The 11794-nt window shown below is 43.1% G+C and overlaps 1 protein-coding gene and 1 long non-coding RNA gene across 2 annotated transcripts; both read right to left on the bottom strand.

The window, feature by feature from the left end:
- Positions 1-8676: 8676 nt before the first annotated feature.
- LOC123081935 (uncharacterized) lies at positions 8677-10346 on the bottom strand. The gene is made up of 2 exons (XR_006438853.1): positions 10147-10346; positions 8677-8841 (listed from the first exon to the last, which is right to left on the bottom strand). It is a non-coding gene; the product is annotated as an uncharacterized lncRNA (long non-coding RNA).
- A 523-nt stretch (positions 10347-10869) lies between these two features.
- Positions 10870-11422, bottom strand: LOC123081934 (E3 ubiquitin-protein ligase EL5-like). The gene has a single exon (XM_044504432.1). It carries the CDS (start codon positions 11388-11390, stop codon positions 10911-10913), a length of 480 nt encoding a protein of 159 aa, XP_044360367.1. The 5' UTR covers positions 11391-11422; the 3' UTR covers positions 10870-10910.
- Between the last annotated feature and the right edge of the window lie 372 nt (positions 11423-11794).

Below are 11794 nucleotides of genomic sequence, written 5' to 3'. Positions count from 1 at the left end.
TACTGCTGGCCCTTGACATCACCGTTTTTCTTGCCCTTACCAAATTTATCATCATCAAAACCTGGATCCTTTGTATTATCAAAGTCACCATACCTGGTCAGGACATCCATAAGCTTGGCCATGTGTGTACACTTGCGCTTAAGCCGCCCTAGCTTATGCTTAAGAGGGTCAAAGTGATAGTTTTCTCGAAGAGCAACACAACTTGAGCCGCCCCAATACTGTCTGAAGAGTGTATGATGGTTGCGACCCGGCGAGCCCAATGATGGGCCAACTCATCGTCCCGCTACACACAATGCTCTAGATCAATAATTGTCATTGGCTGCTTACAAGTTCCTTGAAAGTTCTTGATGAAGCTATCCTTCAATTCCTCCAGGGTATTGATAGAGTTAGGAGGCAGGTTCTTTAACCATGTACGAGCCAGCCCTTCCAACATCATCGTAAAATACATGGCACATGCTACATCACTAACTTCCAACTTGTCCATGGCTAACTCATAGATCCTAATCCAAGTTGCTGGCTCAAGAAAACAGTGTAGTTGGGCACCTTCCGAGGGTCTTTAATATCTTTGGGCATGCACTCGTTGCGTAAAGCCGACACTAGGCACGATACTCCAATGGTCCGAGAATTTGACCCCGACTCCCACAGAAACTGAAGGGGTCACTGGAGGTTGCTGATAAGCCCCTGGTTAGCCGTTGCTGCCTCACGGTGGGCTCTTGCTTCGTCCACAATTGCTTGAGCATCAGTCCTTGGATTAAGGGGCATGTTATCACGGGGCAGGTTACAACATTGCTCACTGCTGGAGACCGTGACGACTTAATATGCCGACTATAACTACGGCTTGGGAGGGGGGTTGAGTGCACACGATCACGGCTGTACGAATACTTTTTCTGCTGTGCAATCGCCATTTAAAGAAGTTCAATGGCGTTTTGTGCATTGACTGTAATGGGCGACTCACCGGTAATAGGGAGAGTGTTGAGCCAGGTGGCTACTGCTACAATATTAACCACCGGGTTAGAAAAGTGACTCGGCGGCATTGCAAAATGCTAAGGTGGGGTACAACCCCGAAGTGGGTTTGACCCTGGTTCACCCCTGCGGGCCGGCTCTGGCTGATGAAGCTGATGATGCCGAGCCACCGCCCTATTCCTAGGTGCCTCTGCAGTTGATGGGGGTGTAACTGTTGCTCCTCCAGCACTTGGTCCCGCCCCTGGTGTGTTCAACAAATTCATGGGCTCGTAATTTAAGGGAAAACGGGTTTGATGCCTCCTTCGTAAGACTGCATTGGAGGCATTTTGATCCAGACTTAAACGCCAAGCCATGGCCTTCAGGCGCTCCGATTCAACATCAATCTGAACCTACAACATGGCCATCCAGGCGTTTTCAGCATTAATATCCTCCTGGGCTTTGGTCATCTGCTCCCTGAGCTTTGCGATTTCTGCGTTACGCTCCGCTTGGTTTTCCGCTGTGACCTTAGTCCCCATTAAAGTTGCTAAAGCATCCATCAGCTCAGATAACACTTGAGCTGGATGCCTGATTAAGATGGACCCTGAGGGGCCAGTTGTTGCCATTGCTCTAGCCGTCGTGCTATGGAGAGCCGGCGCCGTGCCCGCCATGAAGATGGTGGCTCAGCACGACGGCTCGTAGGGGTCCGGAATACTGTCACCATCGGAACAACCCCCAAGCCCGCTGTGTTTGAAGCTGGTAGATTGACTCCATCTCTCCAATCGAGGACCCGTCACCTGAGTAGATGAGAGTCTCTCCTCCAGATGCAGAGTTCTTCGTAAGTTCCACACCTTGCGTGAATCCCAGGAAGACGTGTTTCCGCCCGGCTTAGACCCTGGCGGGTTGCGTGCGCCGAGCCGGCTCGACGAGGTCGGTGCAGATGTCCAGCTCAGGCTTAGATACGTCGATATTGCCGATGAAGACATGGATTCCGTCGTAGGCGACCTGGTACCCGTACTCGATTGAGTCGGCCTCGGGGCCCCAGCCAGCGTCATCGATGTAGAGCTTGCCGCGGCGACTCTTAGTCATCCTGCCAACAACGTATCCCTCGATCCCTGGGAAATAGCCCTTCAAGAACTCGAAACTACCATGCGATGGCCCCACAGTGAGCGCCAACTGTCGTGTTTTTGTCATGGCAGATGTCCTAATGTGAGGACTTAGACATGAGGCCATCGCAAATGGTGACTAGCTTGTCGGGGTTGAGTCGGTCGAAGGACACGAGTTTACCCAGGTTCGGCCCCTCACAGTGGAGGTTAAAGCCTACTCCTGCTTTTCTTTTTATTGCTTGAGTATCGATTACAAGTTTAAAATCCTTCCACTCTCGAAGGTTAGTCATAATGCGAGTAACTTAGATACTCCCTCCTTCCATCTATATAAGGCCTAATTTAGTTTTTGAGGCTAACTTTAACCAAATGTTAGAGCAATAATATATGACATGCAACTTACATAAAGCACATCATCAAATTCGTATGTGTAATGAGCTTTCAATGATATAATTTTCACATTATGCATGGCATGTAGTATTAATTTTATCAATAGTCAAAGGCGGTCTTGAAAAACGCATTAGGCCCTATATAGATGGAAAGAGGGAATAGTAACATAACGTACTTTTAAGAAATTTTTGCTTATATGGTATGTAGTTAATAAGGAAAGAGGTATTTGGAGTAACATAATATGTTACTGTAACATAGCGCTTTCCCCCAAAAAAATGAGTCTACAACATAATAAATAAAGTTGTCTATGACACTATTACTATGTTACTTCCTCCGTTTTTATTTACTTCGCATATTAGTGTTGACTAAAGTCAAACTTCGTAAAGTTTGACCAAGTTTATAGAAAATAATATAAGCATTTACCATAACAAATTTATACTATGTGAAAGTACATTCAATAATAAATCTAATGATGTTGATTTGTTATCGTATATGTTAATATTTTTGTTCATAAAATTGGTTAAAGTTTATAAAGCTTGACTTTGACCAAAGCTAATACGTGAACTAAATAAAAACGGAGGGAGTATTTTCCACTATGGAGGTAGTAACTTAGACTAGTGTCATATGCATGTCACTATTATAAGTTACTCCCCACTATGACCAGTCTAAACAACTCCTAATAATTTTCATCCTTTTGTTTGCGATTACATATTGTCAAAGATCCGGCGGTCGATAACTTAATAAGTCTTGCGTCCTAATATATTACCATGAAACGCTGATTAGTTAGCACGGTCTGACAAATGACAGCTGCCAAGTAGTGGCACTAGTACAAGTGTGCGATCATGCTGAGTTGTTTAGCTCCAGCTAGCTCTTAAATTTTTTATCCCACCTGGACTACTGGCTTCGGCAGCTGACCAATATTTTCTAAATTATACAGAGTCTTTCAGAACTTGACATCAAAGATATTGTGACACCCTTGAGATTTTTTTTCTGTACTTATGTAATGGCTCCATTGTCCTTGGAACGATTCTTAATATTAGGGGCTTCTTCTGACCAAAGTTCTTTGTCTCTTCTCTTGTAGTGCATTATGAGATTTTTAATTATATCAATTGCCCAAATTGTCAAAGAAGAACACCCAATTTGACACCATCTTAGATGAACGTTTCCACCGCCATAGAGGCGAAGGCGGGTGTGCGACTCCATCCCCTACCCCTCTCTCGTCGCCGTTGGGTGCGCCGGCAGATAAAGCATGCATGTGCGACGCCGACAGCAACGGGGAGGCTGCTGATCGTGGGGACCTGGTATGGAGGGTTCGGTGGACTGTTGAGGGTCGGCAGCAGGGATGTGTAGGCGAGTTGTGGTCTCCAGCGTGTAATGCTTGGCTGTGGCGTTGGTGTTGCAACATGGCGATATTCAACGAAGATCTGGCCTGGTTAGGTCATCGTAGAAGAGGGTGTTAGTGCATGGTCCTAGACATCGGCGAGTTCGACATCAATCGCGGACCTAGCGTGCGGCAACATGGATGATTTTTGTTCTTGTTTTCTTTAGGGACTCTACATGTTCGGTTTAGGGTAGTGAGGCAACAATGTTGCCCCGATGTAGGAATGATGTTCTCCCTGCCACGTTCGTGTGCTTATCGCCAGCGAAGGGCATATGGAGTCGTGTCGCTGGCGGATCTTTTGGGATCTGATCGGTTTAGGTTTCTGGAGGATCCACCTGGATTTGACCAACTTTCGTGGTTGTCGAAGTTTCTACATGCCCTTATAGTTGTTTTCTTCTCTGGGGCAGCAAGTTGCTTTGCAGATCGCAGCCGACAGCGTCTCTTCGTCTACATCAATAACTTCCCGACCGCTGCTTCTTCCGGCTCATGGGCTTTTTAAAACTTTGCTCATTCAAGGAGGAGACCTAGAGGTTGCATCGAGTTATGTTGGCGGTGCGTCGATGGTGGATGCAAAAGAAAGAAGACTTCGAAATGTAATTTTATTTTTCTGTATGGGAGTATTTTTAAAGACATGTGATACTTAATATATGGCTTTGGGACCCTTTCGCGGAAAAAAGAGCAACCAATTCTCAATCTATATCTACTAATAAGGGATTAGTGCTTATGCCCATATGTCACATATTTTTACAGAAACCCCCACTCTCTTTTGTAATAATTAACTGCCCGCACACCTTTAAGTGAGAAAACAAACCGTGTTTTACTGTTTTGTACATATCCCCTCCCTTTTCTAGTAATAACCTGCACTCCACCGTTAAGTCATACTCCCACCATCCTTGAAAGAGTGTACTTCCAACTTTGTTGGAGGGTCGAACTATCTCAAAGTTTGACCGAGTTTGTGCAAAAATATATCAATGCTTGTGAGACCAAATAGGTATATGATGAAAATATATTTTATCATGAATCTAATGCTACTAATTTGGTGGCATAAATTTTGGCTTATTATTGTATAAATACGGTCAAATATAAATTGTTTTGACTTCCCAACAAAGTTGGAAGTACACTCTTTCAAGAACGGAGGGTGTAGAAAATGAATCTTTTTTGCGTTTTCATGGAAAGCCTCCTTCCGTTTCTGTAATTAACCCACAATCCATCTAGAACGAATAGTACTTTAAAAAAATATCCATATCTTTTAAAACAGTACTCTGATTTTAATATGTTATATATGAAATTTGATAAAAATATGTGTAGAATTTGAATATGATAATGTTATTTTACCTATAAAATATTTAAAAATGCTATTTACGGTGCAAGCTTAAACAATAGCGCACGATCCATCTTTCTTTCGTACCGACACCGGCCTGGATTGCAAATGGGCACCTCAGCAAAGCCAAATTGGAGATGAAAGAAAACGTCGATAACCGTGCATGCACGCCTCGGCAAAACCTTGCATGAAAAAAATAGATTTCTCATCCTATGCCTTGAAGAGAGATGCCTTTGCAAGACTTATTGAGGTCTTGAGTCATGGTTAATGGGTTATAGACGTGTGTTATTTTCTTCTCTCGTTACAACACACATGCTTTTTTGATAGTTTGTATAAGTTTAAATCACTTTCCTTGCTATGTTCTATGACGAACGATTCAGGTTGTTTATTGGTTTCATCTGACATTTCCGCTAATTACATGGTCGCTCTTTCTAAGTTAATGACCCAAAGGAACATGCGATTTGAAACACTCTTACTAAAGTTCGTGCAAGCAATGAGAGGTGAGAAAACTTTCATTGGATGGCTATGAAGGTGAGAAAAACATGGTCGTTGATCTTTCTGTCTCCCCATCGCGACGATGACCTCTCGATCTTTGCATCGAGCCGATGCACCAATGCTTCTGAAGACATTGGAATTGGGTAAGGCAAAAGAAGAAGAAAAAAGGTTCCAACCTAGCAAATATTCAATTCGGCTCCCGATCTCATTACACTCTATGAACAGTAAATTCAAAAAAATACTAAAAAATAAAAAATATGATGAGAGATGCTTGAGTGCGTGATGTCCGTGAGAAGTTTCAACTTATTCCGACATCTGAGTAGCTCTCGGCAAAAAAATAGGTCCAAAGAGTGCAAAAGAGTAAACCTTTTTACATACCCAAATTTGTCTTTTTTTGCTTTCAGATGTTCAAATATGCTGAATTTTTGCACGGACATCACGTACTCAAGCATTTTTTACCACAAAAAGTTTGAATATTTTTACTATTTGTGACGAATTTAGTGTTCACTCCCAGAGGCCGGGAGCCAAAACGCCCCGCCCCGGCCTGGGTACTATTTTTTTAAGTAATGATATGGGTACTAGAGTAGTATATGATGAGACTACATGCAGAGCGTGAGCTAAATATGTCTTTGGGACAGAATATATACTAGAAGCAAATGCGCGCCTTGCTGCGCCCTTTTTTTTATTGCCATGCAACATTGTTTTTGTTATTTTATTTGCTCTTATTCCACTATGATTCTCACATTGTTTTTGCCGTGTAGCTTCGAAGAAAAACATTACATGGAACCTTAGTTTGTAGTAGCACTTAAGAAAGATCCTTAATTTTGTAGCACTGAGAGATAATGTAATATGCAGATAACATTAAGGCAACTTCTTTGGATTACTGTAGTTATACCTGGAGAATATGATCCTAATCAAAATACATAGATTTGATTCAGACATTATTAGAAATATCAGACAATCGCAATATTCTCCATCTACTTTGAACCTCTTCACTCAAAGCAAGTTTGTCTTTTTTTCACAACTAATGTAGAGCCCACACTACATATTACTCATTTTGCTTGTCATTCTACTTCTTATGTACAAATATAGAAAATGAATACAATATGAAATATGCATATGTGGCAAATATAGAAATAGCTTTTTCATCACAAAAAATATAGGAATAGCGAATAAACAATTCAGCATTTTCTCTGGGATAAAACAGAAACTTCATAAGCACATACAACTCTAACCATTTTTCCACCACTCCTGACAGCTACTCCTTGACAACTGAACATATAGGAGTGTCAACAACAAAAAAGATATAAACTTCCACCTTATACAAGCATGTATTAATAGTTATATTGTTGCATAAACGGTGCTAATCGGGCATAATTTTCATTCTAAGCACATCTACATCTTGTGAGGAAATCCAAAAGGCCATTCTGCCATTTTGATATATCAGTGCCATTGTAGAGAGAATTCCTTATTTGGCCCTTTCTTAAAATTTGCTTCCCTTTTTGGCCCAAAAAACTTGTTTCTTCCTTTTTTTACACTTAAACTTCATTTTGTTCCTTGCGTGACACTTTTATCCATTTTTTCATCCAGCGGTGTTAAGGGCTAGTTCTTTTGGTGGCTTCCAGAATAAGCTGCAATAAGCTTCCCCCTACCTAGCTTATTCTAGAAGCTGAACCAAACTTATTTTTTTAAAAGCCTAGTAGTTAAGACTTGACTAGTAGGCTTTTAAAAAGAAAATTTTGGTTGGGCTTCTAGAATAAGCTGGATAGGGGGCAGTTTATTCTGGAAGCCCAAAAATGCTAGCAAAAGAACTGGCCCTAACTGGCACATACAAAGAAAGTTTTGCCCCTTGCAAGCACGAGCGCATCCAAACGGCAGCAAGCACACACAGGCATCACAGACGCAGCACGGCACCAGCAAGGCAGCAAGTACTAGGCTTCCCGTGTCCCCGACGTGTCACCGTGTCGGCGCCGTCCCGGTGGCCATATCGCCATTTTTTCTTTATCTTTAGATCAAAAAACATGACTACACGTATATTGCATCGGACGTGTCCGACGTATTATATATGCAGACGTGCTAATCACACAAGTACGTGCAAAGCTAGCACAAGAAGCAAGGAAACTAGCAACTTGATTGGATCAATTCAATCTCGGCAGGTAGTGATTCATTGGTTCGTGTGTGTGTGCGTAGTTTAGATGATTATTTAGATTTGATGGAGACATTTTTCGAAACGACTCGCTGGAGATACAAGTTATCAGAAGCTTGTGCTCTTGGCTTCTTGCAAATTGTAGCCAGTCAATCTGTAACAAAATGGCATGAGCGTGTGCCACAATCGAGGCGCGAACACAGCTAAGGGATATCACTTGTTGACATGCCGCAGTCTAATTTATCACCTGTAACATTAATCTATACAAATTTATACGCTACAGTAGAGATTGAATGGGCCGTCATTATTCTGCTCCTAATGTAATAATTATGATTAGTCCCGTGCAACATTTTTTTTGTATTTAGACATATGGTACTATTTTTTGTTTGTTTATTCAACCATGACAAAATATATATCACATTACCTTTGTGTTTGCATGTAAATAATCTGGTGACATACTACACAAGGGGTAAAATGGTCTTTTTAGGTCAGACTGAACAACGTTACTAGTCAAAACTAACAGAAATGTCATATAAGGAACAAAATAAAGTTTAAGTGTCAAAAAGGAAAGAAACAAGTTTTTTGGACCAAAAAGGGAAACAAATTTTAAGAAAGGGCCAAATAAGGAATCCTCTCGCCATTGTACTATGAAAAAGTCACTTTAAACTATAAGTACATAGAATGGGTTACAATTTATTAGTATGTCATAAGCACAGAGAATGGGGTTAGAATTAATTTCAATCTCATAAGCACTTAAAAGTTACAGCTACATACAAAAATAACGATGTTTCATATTTTAATAGTGCCACATGGAAGGAATAGCCACGTGTTCCGAGCCCTTTTGTCTTGAGAGAAAAATAAAATAGAAGTGAGAAAACTATTAAGGTACAAACATATAAGAAAACATGAACGTCTCTTGCATATATAGAACTATAAAATATTGTACTTACAAAGTCATCACTTTAAAGTAACTACTCAATGTGTTGCTCTTTTGTCTATATATCTTCAACACGAAAGCAGATGAGGTTGAAAGTTCACCAGCATGCTCTCCATTGCCACCTGGTGACTACCAGGAAGGAACAATAAATATACTTCCTAAAAATTGCAGTGCAACTATAAAAAAGAAGTGATTCATAAATCGTAAATACCAAGATATAACCAAACTATATTATATCCAGGGCAACACAATGCGTGTGACAAATAAAGATACTATCACAGTATCACTATTTCATAAATGTTGTATTGGTGGACAATACCACAGATGCAGAAGTAAATTCAATCACCATATGTTTTTTTTTCTTTTTATCTCTCTCTGCCAACAAACATGCAAAGCAATACATAGATTAAGACTGAGCTTATTATCAGTTTCAGGCTCCAACCTGTATAACCACGAACATACATAGATTGCACAAAGCATTCAAAAATACATCGTTCAGTTCTGCTTAATTAGCCTGAAAGAAATGTAAAATCGAACTCAAATTTCTGAAAAAGAGAGAAGGGAATGGCCTCATCACATAACCAAAACTGAAGCCATGTGAACTAAACCATCTGTTGCAAGAGTGTGATCCAGGGCTGTTCCATGTCAAACCAGGGTCACCAGTGGTGTGGATACGGCCACTGTGCGGATACAACTACCTTTTTGTTTTGTGATTCACATACATGATAACTAAAAAATAGAAAGAGAAAATAATTATGGAGCCACAATGAAGCCAATTTCCATGAAGGGGCAAAAACTATTTCTTATATGAGTAGATGTATATGCTATATGCACCTATTTATACACAGATAAATTTGCCCAAGAAATACATATGCATCTACTTTATTCATGAAGCTACTCATATATGCACCTACAAATATTATAACTGTCAAAGTCCTGTCCTCACTTTTCACCCTGAAGCTCATGTCGCATATAGAGAGAAGAGGTTAGTGCAAAAATTAAGGTAAAAGGGGATGTCATCTTCCACTGTACACCCTCAAGCAGCCGCCGCTGACCCAAGTATGAAAGGGGAACCAAATTACCAGCAGGCCTGGCTTGGCCATGATGCCGGCGTGCAAGAGTAATGCCTAGATAAGATGACGATCTCCCATTAACGACCCCATCGTCTAGACGTGGTTCTTGGTGCTTAGACGACGCGACGAGGAGCAGTAGAGCATCATCTCCGGCCAGAAGTCCGACAGAATAACCACTCAGGTCGGCATCACGCTACATCACTTGTTGCAGGAGCTTGCGCTGAGATCCTTCAGCAGCCGCCTGCCTCGCCCTGAAACAATCGCGGGCCGTCTGCTTCTCCTGAGTCCTGACCGCGACACGCCCCAGCATGCGAGAGAGAGAGACACCAGAGTAGAGAGAAGAGAGTGGATATGGACTCACCTAGACCGGGGCTTCTTTCTCTCCCTTTAATCTGCTGCCCTCACAGTCCTGATCCAGCCGCCGCCCCCATCTGCCGCCGCCAGTACCGCAAACCCACGAGGTTAAAGACGGCGCACGGAAGCAGGAAAGCCAGAGGAGCGGTGGCTATGCAAGAGGGCGTGCTGGAGAAGTCAAGGAGGTTGTCGTCTTGTGGGAAAATTTTCCCGCGGGGGGGGGGGGGGGGGGGAGAGATAGAAGGGGAATCCGCACACATGCCTAGAAGTCGCAAGTGGGACCGTTCGGCTGGAAAAGGAGAACACAAACCGACTTAGACTAGCCACAATGGAGAGTAACATACATTAGTGACATACATATATCCCTAGACTATGTTACTACCTTCATAGTGGGTAGTGACATAGGTCTGGTGTCATGCAAAGCTCCATTTATTAGGTTATAGACTTATACTGCATTGGGACATGTGATGTTACAGTAACTAGCTAAGTTACTAGAACTATTTCTTTCTTCATTAACTCATTGCCACGTAGACAAATTTGCTGAGTTGAATTGAAGTTACTGTTGAAATTACTCTCACTGTGGCTAGTCTTACAGGCTGATCCGAGCGGTCTAACACGGCCCCGATTAACCACATAGCTCCATTTCTGGGGAGCTTAGTAACTCTAAGGACGACATTTTCTTTTATTAATTGAACAAAACGAACAGTTCCATGAACAGCACAGATAATCATAAAACGAGAGAAAAAAGAGATTGAGAACACAAGCACGCGCTCAACCTTGCAACACAACCGCGGGCACAGACAAGGAGGCACCCTTGTGCGCCTCCAGCGTGCTCGGCTCGCCGAAGACGGCGACGCGGCAGAGCGGGCATGAGGAGTTGGACCGGAACCACCGGTCGATGCACTCGACGTGGAACCGGTGTCCGCACCGTGGCAAGAGCCGGCCCCTCTCGCCATCCGTCATCTCCGCGAGGCACACCGCGCACTCCACGCCCACAGGGGCGCCGTCGCCATTGCCGCCGTACACGAACACGGGGAGCGCCGAGATGTCCCTCAGCCTCAGCGCCGCCACATTACCGCGGGAGGAAGAGACGGGCAGCATGTCCTGCGGCCGCGCGGACACGGTGAGTTTGTACAGCTGCCAGAAGCACACCACGAGGACCGCCGCCACGCCGAACGACGCGAGAACCGCGTACGCGTAGAACCTGATGTCGCTGCTCAGCGAGGAGTCCTCCATCTCAGAGCTCGACATGTGGGCCTATCTATACGTACACTGCGTGGAGCAACGAGCAACGGGAAGTAGTATGCGTTTGTGTCTGCTCGACGATGTGCGATTGTGCATGATATATAAGATGGCATTTTGCCCCTAACTGCCCGTGCTCTCATTGTCCTAGAATATGTTTTTTGTTCTTTGAGAATTTGTCCTAGAATATGTTATCTTGGGTTGGGCCTACGCGACTATGTGTACACCGCTCTACGCATATTCGGCACATGCTGCGGTTATGCGACGCGAAGCAAATGTATGCAAGCATGAAAAGAACAAGTCTATGCTCGATCATGTAGGTAGGCGGCTTGTCGTCCATGTTCTGGTTTGCCACAAAAGAAGGAGCAAGTGGGACCTCGACTTCTTCTATGACATAGGAGTACACATCCCTG

Source organism: Triticum aestivum, chromosome 4A (genome assembly GCF_018294505.1).
Source record: "Triticum aestivum cultivar Chinese Spring chromosome 4A, IWGSC CS RefSeq v2.1, whole genome shotgun sequence".
Taxonomy (NCBI): domain Eukaryota; kingdom Viridiplantae; phylum Streptophyta; class Magnoliopsida; order Poales; family Poaceae; genus Triticum; species Triticum aestivum.
The sequence above is the reverse complement of the archived record's forward strand: the minus strand, read 5'-3'. Positions and strand labels throughout refer to the sequence as shown.

Bases quoted from the DNA above. Each gene is read 5' to 3' on its own strand.
- LOC123081934 (XM_044504432.1), bottom strand. From the start codon at position 11,390: ATGTCGAGCTCTGAGATGGAGGACTCCTCGCTGAGCAGCGACATCAGG.